At 39.6% G+C, this 22,203-nt stretch overlaps 1 protein-coding gene across 6 annotated transcripts in view; it reads right to left on the reverse strand.

Moving 5' to 3' along the window:
• KCNMA1 (potassium calcium-activated channel subfamily M alpha 1) overlaps positions 1–22,203 on the reverse strand; it is an 879,212-nt gene that overhangs the window by 651,549 nt on the left and 205,460 nt on the right. For all 6 annotated transcript variants that reach the window (XM_054034181.1, XM_054034180.1, XM_054034184.1 and 3 more), the window contains exon 2: positions 2,823–2,987. In XM_054034181.1, coding sequence (XP_053890156.1) covers positions 2,823–2,987 — 165 coding nt within the window. The remainder of the gene's footprint in view (positions 1–2,822; positions 2,988–22,203) is intronic.

Here is a 22,203-nt window from a genome sequence, read left to right on the forward strand (position 1 = left end):
TACAGACAGAATTTGTCACTCCACTGCAAGTCACTTCCAAGGAAATGACTGCCCAGATAAGAATGATTAAGCGAGATTTTTCGATGAGAAGAAAACATTAATGAGGTTCCACTTTAAACTGATGTTTACACCGCACTTTGCTAACTTGTCCCCTTCACTTGGCAAATAAATCCAGACAGCAGTTATATAACAGCTTTCATGCGATCGTGCTGCACTAAAAATCAATTACAACTTTTCTCCCAAGTCAGTGTTCAGGGGACCAGTTCCTAAAGGTTATTTAATAGCGAATGTGGAAGATCGATTTTGAGTTAAACCCTGGCCTACAGTATGAAAAGGTACTTTAATTTCTTCAGCCACAGCTCTATCTGGTCTTATTTTGATCCTCAATAACACTGTACAGCCATTAGCTTTAGAAATTTCTACATTGTTCTTGGACAAAAACATAATAGCTTTCCGGAGTGGGCTATGTTAATTCACTAGGAATTCATGGGTGAATCTCTCAAAATATTTTCCAACAAATATTCAATCAGATAAAAATACCAATCTAGATTCAGCTGTGTTCAATTTCCACAAATATTCTAGCATATATGCTGCCTAGCTGAAATGCTCAAGGAAACAGTGAATTTTACCTAAGGTGAGAAGTAGGTCCATTGTGTCTAGATAAAACATTAGGAATAAACTAATTGTTTGCAGCAGACAATGGTGTATTTTGAAGACAAAATTAATGAAATGATCAAGTACTGTAACTGGAAAAAAAAATGTTTTTAATAGCTCTCTTAATGCCTTGAAGCAACTCTAGTAGGATAAACTGCTCCAGTTTATGGTTCAGATTTTACCTTTAACTTCTTTGAATTTGTGGTGAAATTCACCCCAGCTCAGAGAACAGGCATAAATTCCTACAATTCCCTTAAGGGTTTAAGTGGGGAGTGCTTGTTTATGTAAGACTCCTATCCTGGGATGAATTTCATCTTTTGATAAATAAATCAGCACATGCAAAGGAATACATCAGCACATGAGAAATCAGCACATTCACAAGAAAGAGTCAGATTGTTAAGATTTGCCACTTTTAATGCTGGAGATGTCAAGAAATTATGTGAAAACCAGTACACCACTCTTCATAAAATGATTGGTATGTCAGGCTCACACAGAGAAGGTCAGAAAATTAGAAAATTAAGTTGGTTTAACTACATTCATCAGGGGTGTGAAAAATCCACACCTCTGAGCAGCGTTGTTCAGATGACCTAAGTTTCAGTGTAGACAGCACTAGGTTGACAGAAGAATTCTTTCATCAGCCTAGCTACTGTCTCTTGGGGAGGTGAATTACCTACGCCAGTGGGAGAACCCCTCCCATCGGACTAGGCAGTTTCTACACTGAAGCACTATTGTAGCGCAGCTGCACCTCTGTAGCATTTTAAATGTAGACAAGCCCTAAATCTATAAGCAATATCCCAAGAGGTAGTCAGGTAAGATGGGTTGCACAGGTTAATAAGACAGATAGCAGAAAATAACTGATGTTAAGTGGGGAGGAGAATCCAAATAAAATTTTCTTTTTAGATTCACCTACAGATCAGATCTCTGTTGAATGAGTGCAAAACATATCACAGATATTGATTGCATGAACAAGAGAGGAGACATTTGTCAATAGCATAGGGCTAGGACTTAAAATAGGTAAGACAGCAATAGAATTTTATTAAGAAAAACAATCTAAATTAATTATTGTTGAAAGCAATAGAAAACAATAGGAATAATAGGATCTGTATCACCTTAACATTGCATTGTGAGTCAGTCTAAAAGCCTAAAAATTCCCATGTGTTTTTAAGAAATTCTGCTAATTTCACAGAGAAGATGCTTAGACAATAAGGAAAATATCAGCCCAAGAGCAGCAACATCGTTTCTATGAGCAATAAAAACTCTCTTTTCCCAAAATTAAAAATCAAAGGCAAAAATCTGTTTTCACTTAAATCCATATCACCACAGATATCCCACTTAGTTTTTACTGGGATTAGAGCATAGAATTCAACCCACACTATATGACCAATCTCTGCATTAAGTACAAAACTGTTGACATCAGGCCTAATCTGAAGCACAGAGAAGATCTTCCATTGACCTCAATGGGTTTCAGATCAGGCCAGTAGAAATGCAGTAGTAGTTAACAGGACTGCAAAATTACCTGATTGAACTTAACTGAGTGAAAACTTTCTGCTTTTCTAATACACTTTTTGACCACAAAATTATGTATTTTCAATTTCTGATGTGCAGCTCCATTTATTTATCTGGATTTTCTGAGTAGATTAAAAAAAGAATAATAGATCATCACAGCTTTGTAGGAACCAAGATAATCCACATTGCACATCTCATTCAAATCCTATTCTACAGTTCCTACTAACAGCTAAAAAAAACCATTCTCATTGAGCCCAATTTTCAATCTGGCCTCCACTTTTGACGTGTAACATTGTGTCCACTAGGCAATAAGCTCACACTTTTGCACTAATAATGAATTAGTAGGAAATTCACCAGGAGTGCCACACTATGGGTACCGTGTATTGTATGGGGAAGCGTGCAAAGTTATGCCTGCAAATATATTGGCGTAAATAGAAGAATCAGTCCCTATCTACAACAAAAAAGGACTTTCATAACTTGCTGTCTCAGCAAGGGGAGCAGGTCTGCCTTTTTCATTTCCAAGAGAAACTGTGAAGGGAGAAAATTAGTGGTGTGGTATAGCGCTGATTAGCAAAATCCAGCCCTCCTGAGACAATAAGATGAAGAGCTCATTAACAATTACTCTTTTTAAAGAAGATTTGAGCAAACTGGGTAAAACTCACAAGGACTCTGCCGGTTAGAGTCTGGGCAGATATCATCACTCCTGCCCAGTCTTTCACAGAGGTCATCCAGCCCACTTCTGCTGCAACAGTCTCCTCTTTTTCATCTGTAGGTTTGCAGGTTCCATCAGCCTGGGTTTCCCCACCAGCATTAATCTTCTGGGCCTCCTGTAAAATAAAGAGAAGATTTAGATTGTTTAGTATGGCAACAGTAACACTTTAAAGCCCGTGCCTAGAATAGAACTAGTACAGAATTGTGATTATGATGCAGAGACTGCCCATTCAGAGGCAGATTATAAATGAGATGCCATTAAGCATGCTCTCTGTTCTCACCTTGTCATATGGTCATGATTCCGTCCCTTGCTAGTGGCAGCCCTATAAACGGCCTAACTACTAGTTACTAGCTCATGGAGCTTCTCCTTTACTTCAAGTCTTAAAGGCATTTTTGACACCAAAGAATCAGGGTTCCATCCTTAGTACTGTGTGCAGAGTAACTGGCAACTATGACTTTTGTAATTATGCAGCCACTTATTCATATATTTATATTTACTATAAACATATACACATGCAGAGTGTACACTGATGTTTTTAATTTATATAGATGTTTAATAAATGTGAGCATAATTTATGTAAAAATTTCATTTGCAATCTCTCGAATTAGTTTTCTGAGTAAGTCTACAATGGGGAGTCCAATGTGGTATGACAATCATTATCACAAGGGAAGGAAACAAAATACACAGTTGAGAATCTTCAGTGAGCTGCTGTGCTGTCAGTGAGCCATTGTTTCAATGGAGGCATTTGATATATCAGAGGAACTCCTTTGTCTGTAATTGCTGGTCATTATGGAACCAAGAGATAGAAATTAAAAAGGAGTCTCAGCAGCACTAAGTAAGCTGACCGATGAGTCACATTCATTGGAATTCATATCCATCATGGGTAAATGCTGCAGCAAGGATGCTGTATTCTTACAACTGCCTTCTGCGTGCTAGTCATGGATTCCACAGAGGACTCAAGAAAGAGAAAGACAAAACCAGCCTGGATTACACTGCATTATTTTTAAAATATACCATATTCAACATATCATAATATGTCATGAGCGTGCCTTGGGTGACAATAGACCAACATAATACTAATGACTACCTGATAACTCAACAAAATGTGCTGTACAACAATGCTTAGGAGAGACAGCAGAACTCAATTCTGCAAACTGTTAAGCACTCTCAACTCCCACTGACATCACAGAAGGTTGAAGGCACTCAGCACCTACCAGGAGGGCTCAGTACCTTTCAACATCAAGCCTATAGAACATGCTAGCCTAGTGAGCAATGCTTGAAATCAACTGCTATCAGTGCTCTTTGGAATATCCCAACATATCAAACATATGTGATATTGATGAGGGTCTTATAAGTAGGAAACCACACCTGAACAGATGTACTGTTGTTGTAAGATAACCATGAGACCTTGAGCATGTAGTAAGGTATAAAGCCAAAGGCACTTCCTGGAGACTGAACATTATTGCACTTATACAACAATCTTACTGAATTTGTGAACAAAAAATCTTAGAGTAAGACTAACAATGTAGTGTGGAGCTGATCAGTTGTTCTCTCAGACTCTCACAGCTCTGGATTTCAATTAACCAATGAGATTGCTCCCTTAGTTTTGCCCATGCCCTAAGTAGTGCTATGGGATGTCTCTTGTAACTGGACAAATAGCTATAGTGTTATTATCCAAATTAATCAATTGTGGTTAAAACAGTACTCATTGCTTTCTATATAAACATCTGTGGGAAGGATAAAAGCCACCTTCCTTCCATTTGCATATCTGGACCTCATTCACTCATCAATATGGATATGATGAATCAGACATTGTAATCACCACTGAAAGAAAAATACTGCATTCCATATGCATAAAACAACCCACAGAAATGAGCTCATTCCTCTTAAGCAATAATTACTATTGAGGCACAAGACATTCCCTGAGGATTAAAGGCTGACTAGGTGGAACAGATGACCCAAGATATCACCAAGACATTTCAGTCAACCCTCAGGAAATGCCCTGTGCCAAGGTTAACATTTCTATTATAAAACAGGAAAAGAAAGAAACATGTACGTAGATTTTTTTCTGAATGGATGATGTAGTTTCTATTGGTACATACAGGGCACTGCTACAGAAATAATATGCTGTGCATTAGCCAACCCAGATTGCTTTTCCTTTCATCTGTAAGATAGAGATACCATAAGAGAGCCCTACCATAAAAATGGTTAAAACCCTATTGTCATGTGGGGATCTCTGTGATTTTTAATTTTAACTTCATACATCTCATATCTGATTTTCAGAGGTAGAAACCACTCAACTCCAGCTGAGTCAATGTAAATTGTGGGGTTCTTAGCAAATCTCAGAATCAGGATCCCTGGTGTCTCAGGTTGAATACCCAAAAATATTTTGGAAAGTGTGGGCCTAAGTCACTTGCCCAAGGTCACAGAATGAGCCTGTAGCAAAACTGGGAACAAAAATACCCAGGTCTCCTGTGCTTTAGCTAGGAAAAGTTCTTCTTACTTGAGCTTATGGTATGTTTAAGGACTAGGTGTGACATATGAAGCCCTAAAGTGTAGCTCACTATTTACTTCCTTCCCTTTAAGAGGAGAAAGGTAAGCAAATGCAAGGTTTTAATGTCAATATGCTGAAACAATAATCAATCTCACTTCCCCTAAATACAAGTACAAATATTATGTCTGTGTGCATTTAGTCTGTGATGCATTTATATTAAAAGTAGGTGCAGTCCCCCAGGCGCCTGGCAAACTGCCAGCATAATCACTAGTCTTGCAAAGTCTGGAGATCTCTCAAGGAAATGTTGGAGACAAATCTACAGTACAATTCCATACAGTGATGTCTTCATGGTGGATTTTTGCTGTGTCACCCTCCTAATACAATTTCCCCCTGTCTACCAGCTCTTGTTACTGTGCTACAGGTATGGACTGAAAATATAATGCGAAACATATATATGATATAACTAGAATATGTTTTATGCTACATATGCCATGTAACATATCTATGTAAAGTTGATGATCCACTGAATACATTCCTCCTATTTGTATGCATGTATCATTTTTGTACTTGAAGTTAGGAATATTAGCTGTATATTTGCTTGATTTCTATTGAGAAAGGAATGTGCAAATTAAATGCCCAATCAAGAACACTTAAGCCAACAATGAACTCGAAGACGCCAATCCACATCGGAGCTTTCCCAGGAATGTGTCTTGGCTCTCAGTCATGCATGGACATGTGACTTGCCCATGTGACTCCAAAACTCCATCTTGGAGCTGGACTTTGCATAGGAGAGAGGAGGGGGTTCCCCCCACAAGAGAAAGTATATTTAAGCCTGCGGGAGACCCCTCCATTTTGTCTTCAGCTGGCTAAAGGGATAGCTTCTCCACCCCAAGGATACCTGAAAGAGACTGGAACGAAGGACAGTAGCTACAGGGGGTGTGAGTGATTGCTGGACCCAGACTAGAAGGAGTCAGTAAAAGGAAGCTTACTGGAACTGGTGAGGTTTTATCTGTATTCAGTTGTCTTAGACATAGACTTGCATGTTCTATTTTATTTTGGTTGGTAATTCACTTTGTTCTGTCTGCTATTACTTGGAACCACTTAAATCCTACTTTCTGTATTTACTAAAATCACTTTTACTTATTAATTAACCCAGAGTATGTATTAATACGTGGGGTGGGGGGGACAAACAAATGTGCACATCTCTCTATCAGTGTTATAGAAAGTGAACAATTTATGAGTTTACCCTGTATAAGCTTTATACAGGGTAAAACAGATTTATTTGGGGTTTGGACCCCGTTGGGATTGGGCATCTGAGTGTTAAAGACAGGAACACTTCTATAAATTGCCTTCAGTTATGACTGCAGCTTTGGGGCATGTGGTTCAGACCCTGGGTCTGTGTTGGAGCAGACTGGCGTGTCTGGCTCAACAAGACAAGGTGCTGGATTCCCAGGCCGGCAGGGAAAGCAGGGACAGAAGTAGTCTTGGCACATCAGTTGACAGTTCCCAAGGGGGGGTTCTGTGATCCAACCCATCACACATACCCAGTTAGGAAAACTACATATTGTTAAGGAATTAATCTCATATAAACCAAACTGTTATGTGTTCTACAGAGGCGGACAGATAATCTATGTGAACTAGGAATAGTATTTTCCCACAATCTAACACACACTGCATGTGCTTCTGTTTAATTGGAAGAATTTACTTTCACCCTTGGAGCACCTTGGAACACCCAGCAGATATCCACAGTGAGGTATGTGAATGGCCTTGTTAATGTACGCTGTACAACATGAGCTCTGATTGAAAGTAATGGCCACCTGAAAAAAAAAAAAGAGGGCATTGCACAGGAGATTTAAGACTTTGTTAAAAAACAAATCCTCACCTCTAGGTAGAGATGGAAATGTCATTTGCCTTTGCTGCCTTTAAAAAGAAACAATGCTATTTTAAAATGTCTCTAACTCTGTACAATATGCCTGCTTAGAAAGGAAAAAATGGGAACAGAAGGCAGGCTTTACCTAGAGTTTCTATGACAACCCGCAAATCTGCTTGTTTGCTGTAACTGAACTGTTTATAGGTGTTTTGCACTTGCATATATCACCTTTCATCTGAGCGACATAGAGCATTTTGGAAACATTAATTAATAGGAACAACCTGTCTGTGAGGTAGAAAAATTGCTCCTATACAACCATGCATTTCATTTTACCTACTCAAGTAAGTGCAGTTAGGATGGAATCAAGGAGGCCGATTCCCAATTCCATGCTCTATTTCTGTTGTCACAGTGCATAACTTTCTGATACATCCCACTATTGGGATGAAATTTCACAGGTTTTGTTCCTGCCCAAAAGAGAAAAGGTTTTGTCCAAAAAAATCCGTTCAGATTTTTTGAGTATTGAGAATGAAAAATATCTACATTTTCCAATTCAAAGATTAAAAAGAAATCTAACCATGCTATTTTTGGACAGGGTATTTGAAAGATAAATGATTGGTGTTTGAAAGATAAAATTTGACATGGACCAAGTGCTCATTAAGGGTTAGTGCCTTTGCTTGGGTTGAAAAAAGAACAGCTCTGATATAATAAAGTTATTAACATTGTGAAGCTGCATCCTGAAACAGCAGTTGATATATCTATTAACTCTACAGGTGCAGAGCTGAAGGGCAGTAGCACTACCAGGTCATCATCCTTTTTGCACACCCCATCTGTGGCCCCAAGAAGTCGTGAGACCTCCTTGTCAACCTCCTCCTGGCCCTGGCCAAAGTCTCCATCTACACTACCAGGAGGAGGATGCTGGATGAGGGGGCGCTCTGCGATTGTGGGGCCTATTTCCGTTCCTCCCTAGTTTCACGTATCGGGGCAGAGTTCCACTGAGCAGCGTCTGCTGGCTCCCTCGACACCTTTGAGGAGCAGTGGGCGCTGTCCGGGGTTCTCTGCTCGGTGTCCCCATCTGGTACCCTTGTTCTGAACCTATGACCTTCACCTCAGTCCCTGTTTTTCTCATTTGTTGTCCCCCGTACTCATTTGGTCCCTGGGTCCAGTGGTCCCTCCTGCTAGGCTGGGGGAGGGGCCTTTAGAAGTGGGCGGGCTTGCGCCTGCCCACCTCCTGGGTTTCCAATAAGACAGGGTCATCATTAGCCAGTCATTGGGAGTTAAGGATAGTATGGGAAGTACTGGTATACCAGAGGTGGGGTAAGAAGTATTGAACCCAAAAATAGTAATAGATGCTGTAGCGGGGTGGTTACCCGCTCCAGCCCTGACAGGGTAGAAGCCAGCCCTGAGAGAGGGCTAGGAGAGAAAACCTGGGCTGATTCGGGAAGTAGCCACAGTTGGGCTACGCCCTAATCAGGCCACAGCTGGCCCTTATAAGAGGGCAGTGGACTGGGGAGCAGGCGGACTTTCTCTGCTTTCAAAGAGAGAGAGGGGCCTGGCTGCTGGGAAGCTCAGGGTGCCTAGAGTTAGGAAAGGCCAGAGGGGCTGGGGAGCTCCAGGCTGGCAACTCCCCAGGCTGCAGGGCCTTGTCCAAGGCACCATAGAGGTACTAGGTTGTAGAGAAAGGCAGCAAGTCCAAAACCCCCTTGCCTGTGATGAGTGGCTTATACTGCAGTCTGCCCCAGGGAGCAGGGGCTAGTTGGTGACTGGCAGTAGCCTTCGACTGAGGTGATGTGGGGATGGGGGGGGAGGTTCCCCAGGGAGGGGAGACCCTGAGAGTGAGGGGTTACTGCCAGGGGGCAGCACCCCAGATAACGGGGCACCGGAGTCCAGGGAGGGATGCGGGGGTCCAGCGGCAGTGGGACACCGGCCTGCAGAGGGCACTCCGGAGGCTGGACAAGCTAATTCCCTGAGACAAAATCAGGAGGCACCGCAGGGGTGAGTCCCGCATTGCTTACAGATGCATTCTGATATTTAGTTCTTATATGGCATTTTTTCTTTGGTAAATCTCAAAAGCTTGATTCCCATTAAATTAATTTCCCCTTCTGTAGAGCATACAGTAAACTACAACCAAAATAATGGCTAGGCAGCTGGCAAGTTGTGACCACTACTAATGATTGGTTAAGCACTGCACACAGCCTATTTTATTTGTTACCCAGTTTCCCTTATCCCATCCCAGCATCCTTGTTGTCTTCTCCACCTGTTACACCTTGTCTTTCAAACTTTAAGCTCTTTGGGGCTGGGGCTGTCATTTATTATATGTTTGTACAGTACCTAGCACAATGGAGCCCAACCTGGTTCCAGCTTTGAGGTGCTACCACTATAGAAATGGTAAATTAATGACAATAACATGCTTTACTAAGGAAAGCAAGTATATTTGTCTCCACTTTCCAGATGAAAAACTGAGACATAGAGGTGAAATGGCTAGCCCAACATCATGTGGCAAGTCAATGTCAGAACCGGGAATGGAACCATGTTCTGTCCAGACTCCCAGTTTAGCACCTTATACAAGAATGAAGGACAGGATCTATCAAATTACTTAGAGCAGGAGAAGTTAAACACCTGCAAATGCCAGAAGCTAGGAATGGACAACGGGGACGGAGCACTTGATGTTTACCTGTTCTGTTCATTTCCTCTGAAGCACTTGGCATTGGCCACTTTTGGAAGACAGGATACTGGGCTAGATGGACATTAGTTAACCCAGTATGACAGTTCTTATGTTCTGAATATTTTTTAAAAACAAACATACTTATGGACCATTAGGCAAGAATAGGTAAAACCAAGAACGTTTGCAAATTTTATTAACCATTATATCTATTCTTCTCTCCATGACAAAAAAATCAAACTGAATTTTCAACACTTGATAATTTGTAATCATCCCAAAATACAGTACTCCGCAGTCAACAAAAGTAGTGAACAACTCATTTTGTTGAAGCAGAAAATCAACTACATCTAATTTTAAAGTTACCTTAAAAATTCAGCCTCTGGCAAACTGAAGCCCTAGAAAATTTCAGTCTGAAAGGTCTAAGTTCCAGAAAATCATGAGTGACTAAAATAGAAGCTTAGAAAGGCAACTCTTGCAAAATTTAATTCCAGCTACCGCTACAGCTACAGCTGCATTACACATCCAGATGTGTTCAACATTTCTCTTATGTAATAGCAACACTGACTCAGTCTATTTTTATTTTCAACCTACATTCTCTATTCTTTTTTAACATATTTAATATGCATTTAAATATAAAAAAGAAATTGTAGGGTTCTTTTCTCAAAGTCACTTTTGTGATGTATCTGTGATTGCACAGCAATTCCTCAGAGTGCTTCAAAGCCAGTTTCACTTATACTGTGCATACACCCAGCCTTTTATCTATTGTATAGTACTGCTCTGTTATTATTTCTTCACCTCAAATCATTAACTAAACAGCATCACAGCCAGCAGCGAACTGGCAGAAATCACTTTTTAAAATGTACTGTTTAATTGGTGAATTATTTAGAGGCACAGCAGGTACAAGTAAGATAATACTACCTTTATCCAGTCTGCTTACCTGTTTCACAAGGTGCTCATTATTTTAATTACTTGATGACAAGAGCATTTAAATAGATTAAAGTGAGAGGATGCATATTTTGTTGTATACACTTTTCCTGCGCTTATTTATAAATGAAAGTAGGATGTGTGTTTTAGAGGTCAGTACAGGGGATTAGGAATCAAATCTTCTGGGCTTGACTCCCAGCTCTGCCAAGGACTTACTATGTAACTGTGGACAAGAGACTTCAACACTTTGGCCTGCATTTTCAAAAATGCTTAGTGATTTTGGTTGCCTCAGTGCTTGGATGCCAGTTAGAGTCACTTTAAAGGGGCCTGCTTTTCAATTTGAGGCATCACTAGTCACTTTTCAAAATGGAATCCTGTATGCTTCCGTTTACCCATCTGTAAATTAGGTACAACACCACTGAACTACCTCACAATTGCTCTGTGAGGCTTCAACAATTAAATATTTCAAATAATTTTCAGATTCCATGCTATATAGGTGCAAAGTGTTATTAAATGACCATGAATTTTGTGCTATTAGCTTTCATACCTAAAACAATTAAACTATGATCATCACATATGGACAAAGAAATTTACTTATCAAATTCTGCATGTTCCACTATCTTCACACAGGACTGCCTTATCAAATGGATATCAGAGAGATATTGAGGAAACCTTAACATAAACTGAGGCTAGCATGCATCCTTCCTTTTCCACAAAGGCTGGACATGTGGGAAAGCGGCCAGCCAAGCACCCTTAAAGATATTGGCAGTGAGAAAGACTGCAAGGTCTTTTGTTAAGATTTCATTAGAGGCCCCACCATGGTGGAAGGGAGCACTTCTGATATTCCCATTTAAATATGTGGATTTGAAGAGTCTAAATTTCATCTAATCATAACAGCATCCAAGTATGAATATAATCTGGACCAGAACACCGGGGCATTGACGCATCCCAACTTCACATTAAAGGGAGCCAGTATTCTCAATGCAGGTGCTGTTTAGCTACACCTGTACAGAACAGCCCATGCTCTGGGAACCCATCCTCAGAGCCTGGGCAGAAGGACAGTCTGCATCCAGGAAACGTCTACACCAAGGGACATCAGCTCTTCAAAGCTGACACTGCAATTTCAAGTTTGGCGAAGAAACATTCAAATCCTTTTGGCTGGTTAGGGCAAGACTGCTTCGGATTCCAACACAAATGGCTTGCCCAATCTCTATAAACAGCCAAGGGAGAACTCTGTATTCTGAAGGGTTTTCAATTATGCAGCTGTGTTTCTATTTCATTTAAAAATCTTTCAGAAGAGCAGCCTCTTCATCCCCTGCATTCTATTAAACGGGGATGATGTATCTGCAGTTCTCTTTACCCCCTTTCATTGCTTACAAGGCAGTGACTTATCTTGAAAACACCATCAGATGCTGTCCCAAAGAGAATCCAAAGAGAATGATGAGCCAGCATCTTGCATTTATTATGCTGTCTCTCCTTACAATGGAGCAGAAGTCTAACATATTGGCTTGGGAGTTTTTAAGCAATTCCTTTCTGAGGTCTAAGGTTGACTCCATCAACAAATTGGCAGGGTCCAATTAAATATTATTGCTGTGAACAGAGGTCTTAGTTTCAAATAACACAATTGTTTGTTTTTTATCAGTATTGTTAACGGCTAGTGAAGGTACCAAGTATATCAAGACACAAAGTACCTGCCAAAAGTACTGGGAACACCTGCCATGCAGCCAAACGTGCCAGGTACATGCAAGATATTCATCAGCATAGCAGATGTTCTCTATCAGATAAATCCAGGTGAGACACCTGCTGTTCTGCTGAATGTGCCAGGTACCAGTACACCCAGGTTAAAAAACAAACAAACAAACCACCTGTTCTGCTGCTGAGTTTATCAGGCACATGAATTTGGTTGAAATGTTAATGGCCAACATCAGTGCAGAAGATGCAGTGGGGAAAACAGTGAAGGTATTTAAAATACACTTTGAAAAGAGAATCAGCCTTAGCTTAAAGATAAAAGGAAGCAAAGGCTGAAGTAACTAAATGCCTTCTAAGAAGTACTTCTGTCCTACAAACTGGGCTATTCACACACTTCTTTGAATTTGTCCTGTCACTATTGGGTTACATTGACGTCAGCTATCATACTGTACCTATGGTTTGGTTAGTTTGAAAGCATTCATTATTGATACGCAGAAAAACATTATTCCTTCCAGTGAAGAAAGAGAAACAGGATGACTCGTGGAAAACATGGCTGATGAGAGGCAAACGTTTTTGTTCTATAAAATATTTATAAGCTACGTAATGTGTTGTTTGCGAATATGGCAACTTAAAAAAACCTGAGCCCAAAATAGATTTCAGTCTTAATATTTCAAGAGCAAGCCAGCTACACAGCGAGGGTTAATTACTCTGTTTCCTTCTATATCCAGCCAGAATTCTGACGATCCTTCTGAGTCCTTAATTTAACTCTCTCAACATCAAGGCCCAAGCCTGTAGCCAAGGGATAGCTTTAGATAACATCCCTACATTTACACAGCGTAAGATGTGCAGGGCATAATCCACTCTCTCCCCTCCTATGACTAGCTCCCTCCCTTAGCTTACACATACCCACTTATTGTGGCAGATTTTTGCTTGTCTAATATGTCCCCAAAATCCCCACCATATTATATCTGCCTCCAACCACCCTTTCAAGCCATGAGATGTTGATTGTGACAGAAGCAGGCAAACAAATTTAAGAAGTTGACCTGAGAGGCAAGTGGAGATTGGTTAAGAGAAAAATAGGATTCTAATAACCACCCTATGGCAGAATGGGTCTGTGGGCATTTATGGGCTCTAGGTAAAAATGATTATATGACAATATCAGAGGCATAGGTCTATAGCAGCCAAAGGTCTGAGGAGAACTCAGCCTAAGAACACAGCCCAAAAATCTTAATAGAGGGGTCATTTGTGAATGTTAGAAGATCCTTGTTCCTTCCCACATTGGTTAAAAAGCAGAGCGTGGACATCACAGAGTACAACATCTGCATCATGATACAAAGGGCCTGGTGTTTTGACCAGCACTGTGTGGAATTCTGTGCTTTTGGCTCTGCGTTTCAAGTAAATCTTTTCACAGATGAAGTTGTTTTATTATTTATATTAAGATAGCACCTACAGACCCAGATCAAGGCATGGGGTCCCATTGTGCTAGGTGCTGTATGTCCATATAATAAATAGTTGTGGTCCAAAGAGCTCACCCATGTAAACAGTTCTGGCTTATGTTAGTTCATGCTCTGAGTTCCTCTGTCAGTTCTGGGTTTAAAAAAAAAAACCCTCTGAACAAGTTTAATCCATTTTGGGGGTCAGAATAATATCAAATCTTTGAGTTTGATATACTTTCTAGCATGCATGGGCTGAGCTCCAGTCTGAAACCATTATGTTGCCCTGAAACAGATGTAACCGGTTTCATTATAAAAGTATGACACAGATTCATTAATGTGGCCTCAGACTTCTGCCTATCACTTCCTTTTTGAGGGCACTTCAACTCCCAGATGTAGAAACTGAACCGAGGTTCTAAAGGATCTGCTCTAGGAATTATTTTGGGGAAGTTCTATGGCCTGTGTTTTACAGATGATCACAATGGTCCCTTCTGGCCTCGGAATCTATCATTTTATGCATATGGCCCCACAAACCACCAGGCCCAAACCATACACACACAATTTATTATGTACTCCTTCAGAGAACATGGATAATAGAATAATAAGTGACTGTGACACAGCTGACAGAAAGTAAAATTAATACCACTGCTATGCTCTACATATTCTGTGGATAAACCGCTTCAATGTCCTGTGCTGCATATCTGCCAACATTTGAAACCTAATATAAATAAGGACATCTGAGGAGAAAAAATGTGTATACATCTTTAAATGCCAGTGAAAGATAAAGGAAACTTTTTGGTGGGATGGAGTGGGAAAATGGCAAATATCTCACTAAAAATGGAGGGGATTGTTTCCCATCAAGTCGGGATGATTGCCATGGATAGATGTTTTCAATCCAGTGACTACAAATATACAAAATATTTATTTTTAAAAAGCATTACATGAAAACAAATTAAGAAAAACTGTTTTCTGCCCCATCACCCCACCTTCAAGTTGATTTTATGCTGGTGAAAAGGGCTAGATTGACAACCGTGGAGACTGAAGTCTTATATAGCCACAAAATATTTAAATTATGGACAGGGCAGCATGCGCTACCCTACCTGCCTCAACTATGATTTAGAGTTACCACTGCCATGGGCGTAACATTTATTACCACTGTAGTAAGAGTCCCAAAAGTGCTGGACTGGACTGTTTACTGTTGCTTTTCTAATACTTTGTGACAAACCATGAACATAGATCCAGAATGAACAACTCACAAAATGTCCTGCTTACTGTGTCGGTAATTTTGGCCATATGACAGCTCCATGCAGTAGTTAATTCCTTGGCTTCTCCACTGGATTGGATAAAAATAGGGGACATGGGAATTCTGAAGCAAAGTGGAATGTTAATTTGCATGTTCATTCTCAGATTTCCTTTGCATCTTATTGCTAGTTCATAGCAGAACTGAAGTCTGAGTTTGGAAGGATTCCCTTCATTCAGCTCCTGTTATCCTTAATAAGATTTAAATATGGAAAGAAGGCACTAGAATTAAGACAAAACTAAGAAGGTACATTATTATTTTGAGACTGTTGAAGGGTTCATGGTAATTTAAAGCATACTGTTAGGTAATTTTAGGATGGGAGGATGCCAGTCACGGTTGATCAGCAATAAAAAACAAGGCACATGAAGTGAGCTTTCAGGAGAGATTGAAGATTTGAGGATAGAACTCAAGGATAGCTATAAAGTGTGGCACAGTGTAAGTGATCTGGTGAAAAGGAGGATTAGAGAGAGTACGCAAAATAGCTAAAGCTAGTAAAACAATTATAGGAACAGAAAAGTAATGAGCAAAAAGGATTTCCAAGCATTGTAGCAAATGGTGAAAGGAAAAAGCATATTTTTCTTAAGAATGTTAATGGGGAATTAAAAATCAAGGATAAATAGGGCCCTACTAAGTTAGAGAAATAGTGGAGAGGAGAAAAGAACAATGCAGGATTGTCTAATATCTCTTCTCCTTGAGACTTACAACAACAACAAAACTCTCAAGAATGAGAATGCAGAAGGATAGGAAAATAATATGATGCTTTCAGATGCAAATTATGCAATGGCAACTAGGCACCAAAAAAAATGGTGCATAAGAAATCATCAGAAAGGGGTTTCTCATTGCTGTCTGGTTCAAATTAACACATGCCCATATATGTCTTGCTGCAGCAGGGATCATACAATGACCATGTTCTTTTCTGTGAATGTTACTTGGAGTATGTAAGGCTAGCGATATGAGAATCTTCCTGAGACATTTGTGCTCATTTTAATTGTCAATATTCTATGAAAACAGCTCTGCAAAACTTGGCTATGCCAATCCACAGGTTTCTGTGTGAATAACATTATTTTCCTTCCATTCAAACAGGTCAACTCTACGTTGTGTGGTTTCCACATAAAATCATAAATTGGCCCATGTCTGCTTAAAAAGAGAGAAATAATTAATGAACTATTCAACAAAACTTGTGGCAAAACCCAGCATAGGCTAGGATTGCATGGGTAGGTGTAGGGTGGAGGTTACGAAGACATTTCACACATCTTCAGTCTGGTTTCTGGCCCACAAACAGAAATCTGTGAATCCTTCTCCCTTGTTACTAGTCAGAGCATTCCTGATTAATCCAGTGTATGAAGACTGAACCATTATCTCATTAAGAGATTCCCCAAAGCCCCCATTCAATTATGAAGTGGCAGCAAAAAGGGCAAGACAGTCATTTGATTTGATTAATGGGGACACAGAATTTAAATCAAAGGAGATGCTATCATTATTCTTTGGTCCCTATGCACTGTGGCAATAGGTTCATTACATAGATAAGACAATTATTACATAGGACAGTGGTTTAGTGTTTGAGAACCTGTTCTATGATTTAAATATTGCACTGCAAAACAACCCTTCCAAAGAGGTAAATGTCCTTAAAGTGATATACAGGACGATGACCATGATCATAGTAGATCACACAAATATCTAGAGATGAGGCAACTGCAGTTGCAAACACATATGGGGGAACTTTTCATACAGGTAAATTATCAGAATTATGAAAGGGGGAGGGATTCTTGCTGGGAAAACACCCTGACAGAAACTCCATCACATCCAAATATTTTGGTTTGTTTGCACAGTATGAACACCAATACAGATGTGAATTGGAAATGGATCATGGACAGAAGCATGAAATGAGCACACCAGGGACACTAGTTATTGATATTCCTCACTGTCAAAGAATATGAAATATTTTAAGGGTCAATAATTCATTCAGCACTTGTTGGAAATATTTTTATTGTTTCACTTACCCTAGTAATGCTTACCACTTGTAGTTAACATAATGATCAATATAATATTCCACTCACTTTTATCCAAAGCACTTTATAAAAGTGGGAATATTAACCCCCTTTAAAGTAGGAGAGACAGAGATCTTAAGTAACTTGCCCAAGGTTACACAGTGTGTCAAACAAAGTTCTCCTTACTGCTAATCTCTGGCCTTAATAACCTGACCTTATTACATCTAATACAATATGACTCTCTTTATAAAAAGCCTCCTTAAAACACTAAGAATTTGAAGGATAGTTTTACATAAAGAGTGTATAATATACACAAGAGGAATTTCAGTGGAGTAGAGTTGGTTGGAAATTTTTCAATTAAACTGTTGTCAAAGTACTGATTTCTAACTGAAATTTTTCATGGAAACATATCACTTCAGACAAAACTTTTGTTGGGAAAATTTCTCAGTTCCGGGACGAAATTTCTGATCAAAGCCAGAGATATCACACTACCCCAGAACACCCCATAGTCTGGTGGTCAGGGCCCTCCCCTGTGATGTTAGAGACCCAGGTTCAAATCACTGCTCTGACTAAATTAATCTCTTTTCTCCCTACATTTGGCCAATTTTGTTTTAAAACATCTCAGTTATGTACTGATACAGAAGGAAGAAATGTCTGAAATATCAAAAATTGTCATAGGACAGGGAAATCACTTTCCACCCTGCTTGGCAATGAAGAGAAAATGAATGTTCTTTCACCACTAGGTAGATAACCAAACCTAGGTCATCGGTGACCAGACTCATTGCAGCTATCTTGTGGTCTCAGTTTAATTCCTAATAAATTCTGGTGTCAATATCAAAAAGCTGCATGATAATTGGCACTTAGTACCAATCTTTCTGGCAGTTTCAGCAGAGAGGCTGCCAGACTATTCCCTTATCTGCAGAGGTACTCCCTCTAACTCAGGGTGAGTCATGCTGGCAGTGCAGCATGAATGAAACATTAATTGCTGCTGCCTGCACTATGCCGTATTTGTTCCCACGTGCATCTCCACCTATGGTTTGGGAGAGACTTTTTTATTTTTAAGATAACTGAAATACTAGCAGCAAATTAAAAAAAAAATACAAAAAGCAGAGGACTTACCCTCTTAGAGTTGTCACTCAGAAACCTTGCAATAACCAGCAAATTTCTTGAGTTTTTTTTTTTAAAGATTGAATATGCTCAAGAAAGAAATGTAGCTGACTATATAGACAAGAGAAATGAAAGAGCGAGAGGCAGTGTGGTTCTGTGAATAGGGCCTGAGACGGGACATGCATTCTGTTCCCAGCTCTGCCACTGACTTGCCCCAAAGAACTTACAATCTAAGCAGACAAAGGGTGAGATGGGAAACCAAGGCACAAAGAGGTGAAGCGAATTGCCCAAGATACAGCTCAAATATGTGTTTGATATGGCTATTCCTTTTATGAATCTGTCTGATGTTCAAAGCCATTAATATAACCCATAGTCCAAAATGAAATTATTTTTAAAATAATAACCCTCTTCAATGGATTCTTAACATTATTGCAATTTGTAGTGAAATATTAACAGTGTCAAATTTCCAAATTCATAAAAAAAAGTGAGTTAGCCATCCACTAATGTTTATTTTAAATTGTTAGGAATTCCATAGAGGATTATGGGTAGTTTCTTAAAATAATACGATAAACACATTTTGTTAACATGGAGTCATGCCTGACTCCCAAAACCTACCCCTCTATTTATTCAATCAGTACTTGGGTGATGTTTTTCACCCCTGTGAAAGAGTGAATAAATTACTTAGATATTCCTTGACTTTGAGGGAACAAAATCCTTTATCTTTGATCAATATGCTGTGGTTACCATAATAAAATATTGGAGTAATGGGATTAGATGTTGCAGGCAGGAACAAGAATGTGGCCTGCAGGATTCTGCTCTTTGGCAGGAATCCCCCCATTAAAATGCTGGTGCAACAATAATAATTTAATGCTAATGTACAGGGGTAAGTTAAGGACACTAAAACATAAAAAATCACGTTTCAGACAACCATGTCCTTTGCTATGTAACTCTAATATTGTAGGGTCCCATTCAGGGTAGCACTTAAACATGTCTGACTTTATGCGTGCACTTATAAGCATGGGCTGATGTTCCTTGTAGGAACATTTTCCTGAATGGGATCCTTAGATTATTAAAGCCAAAAAAATGCTCAACATCTCTATTACTGCCACTAATTATTTTAACATTCTGCACTTCACTCTGCCGGGACAGCAAACCCAGACTGGTCAGTTCAGTTCAAGCCTCCGCTCCTCTCTCTCTCATTCCCATGCATAGAGGGAAGCCTATACCCACTGAAAGTGGGGATTCCACTCTGTGCAATGTGCTCCCCCCTTTTTCCTCAACCCCACAGAAGCCACTCCATAAGGGCTACATGGGGTTCCAGCTTGTCAAGTTAGAAGGGAGCACAGAGGAAGAAAGAGTGGGAGAGCTGGCAGCCGGTTTCCTGCAGATTATTCTGCCACACACCCAAAAAGCCTATAGTACAGAAGAGCACAATATAGTATACCCTCCAACTGTATTCGCTTTCACTAGCCCCCCTGCATTATGGAGCCTATGAGTCTTTAAAGCAGTGGTTCTTAACTTTTACTGCAGCCTGCACCCCTTTGGTTCTCAAAATACGTTCTCGTACCCCTTATCAAAACTCATTGAAGTACGTCAGTTCTTTAAACCTAGATATATTTTTGTTTGTATATTACAGTAATTGTTAAATGTATAATGTTAATAAATACATAGGTTTGATGAAACAAAATAGTTGTACTTGCATGCCTGTGCTTAATTTGTGTTTTCAATGATTTACCTTCTAAAAAAATCTGGCATGTCTCGCACCCCCAGGGGGTGTGTGCACCCCAGGTTAAGAACCTCTCCTTAAAGTAGGGTTACCATACGTCCGTTTTTTCCCGGACATGTCTGGCTTTTCGGCAATCAAACCCCTGTCCGGGGGGAATTGCCAAAAAGCCGAACATGTCCGGGAAAATGCTGGCCGGGCACTTCCCCTCTCGCGGCTGCTCTGCTCCTCCCCTGACTCTACAGAAGCAGTTTCTCCTCCCTTGGTGTTCACACCTCAACTGCTAGCAGAGCACCTCACCCTCCCTGATTGAACTAACCTCGTTATCTCCATACTGATTTATACCTGCCTCCGGAAATTTCCATTACTTGCATCTGAAGAAGTGAGGTTCTTACCCACGAAAGCTTATGATCCCAATACTTCTGTTAGTCTTAAAGGTGCCACAGAACCCTCTGTTGCTTTTTACAGATTCAGACTAACACAATTATCCCTTTGATTTTAGATCAATGGTTCTCAACCCTTCCAGACAACTGTACCCTTTCCAGGAGTCTGATTTGTCTTGTGTAACCCAAGTTTCACCTCACTTAAAAACTACTTGCTTACAAAAATCAGACAAAAATAAAAGTGTCACAGCACACTATTACTAAAAAAATGCTTACTTTCTCAGTGTCTGTGTATGAAATTTTAGTTTGTACTGACTTTACTAGTACTTTTTAGTAGGGCTGTCAATTAGTCACAGTTAACTCACATGATTAACTCAAAAAAATTAATCACGATTAAAAAAATTAATCGCAATCAATCACACTGTTAAATAGTTTTGGATGTTTTTCTACATTTTCAAATATATTGATTTATATTATAACAAAAATACAAAGTGTACAGTGCTCACTTTTATATTATTATTTTTGATTACAAATATTTGCACTGTAAAAATGATAAACAAAAGAAATACAGTATTTTTCAATTCACCTCATACAAGTACGGTAGTGCAATCTCTTTATTGTTTACATTTATGGGAGATACTGCTGCCTGCTTATTATTTACAATGTCACCTGAAAGTGAGAATAGGTGTTCGCATGGCACTTTTGTAGCTGCCGTTGAAAGGTATTTATGTGCCAGATATGCTAAACATCCGTACGCACCTTCATGCTTCAGCCACCATTCCAAAGGACATGCTTCCATGCTGATGATGCTCGTTAAAAAAAAGTGCGTTAATTAAATTTGAGTCTGAACTCCTTGGGGGAGAATTGATTGTCTCCTGTTCTGTTTTACCCACATTCTGCCATATATTTCATGTTATAGCAGTCTTGGATGATGACCCAGCACATGTTGTTCATTTTAACAACACTTTCACAGCAGATTTGACAAAACACAAAGAAGGTACCAATGTGAGATTTCTAAAAATAGCTATAGCACTCAACCCAAGGTTAAAGAATCTGAAGTGCCTTCCAAACTCTGATCGGGACGGGGTGTGGAGCATGCTTTTAGAAGTCTTAAAAAAGCAAAACTCCGATGAGGAAACTACAGAACCCGAACCACCAAAAAAAAAAAAAAAAAGGAAAATCAACCTGCATCTAACTCAAATGATGAAAATGAACATACATCAGTCCGTTCTGCTTTGGATTGTTATCAAGCAAAAACCACCATCAGCATGGACGCATGTCCTCTGGAATGGTGGTTGAAGGGACGTATGAATCCTTAGCACATCTGGCACATAAATATCTTGTGATGCAGGCTACAAGAGTGCCATGCAAACTCCTGTTCTCACTTTCAGGTGACATTGTAAACAAGAATTGGGTAACATTATTGTGATGTTATTGACGTGAACTGTGACTGTATAGATCATTGTTGCAAACAAGGTCCTATAGTTGCACCAAATCTTGTACAAAGGAGGTCAAGTAAGGTGTCTATAGAAAGGTTGTAATTTGCTGGTTATGATTATGCTGTCTGTATGTGTGTATCATTTTTGTATTTGAAGTTATTAATATTGGCGATGTACTTGTATCTCAATGTGCTTGATTAGCTCCTGCAAATTGTAATCAAATTTGTTTGAAGTAGGACTGAGTGGACTTGTAGGCTCTAAAGTTTTACATTGTTTTATTTTTGAATGTAGGTTTTTTGGTACATAATTATACATTTTTAAT

The sequence above is a fragment of the Malaclemys terrapin genome, chromosome 7, assembly GCF_027887155.1.
Source record: "Malaclemys terrapin pileata isolate rMalTer1 chromosome 7, rMalTer1.hap1, whole genome shotgun sequence".
In the NCBI taxonomy this organism is placed as follows: Eukaryota; Metazoa; Chordata; order Testudines; family Emydidae; genus Malaclemys; species Malaclemys terrapin.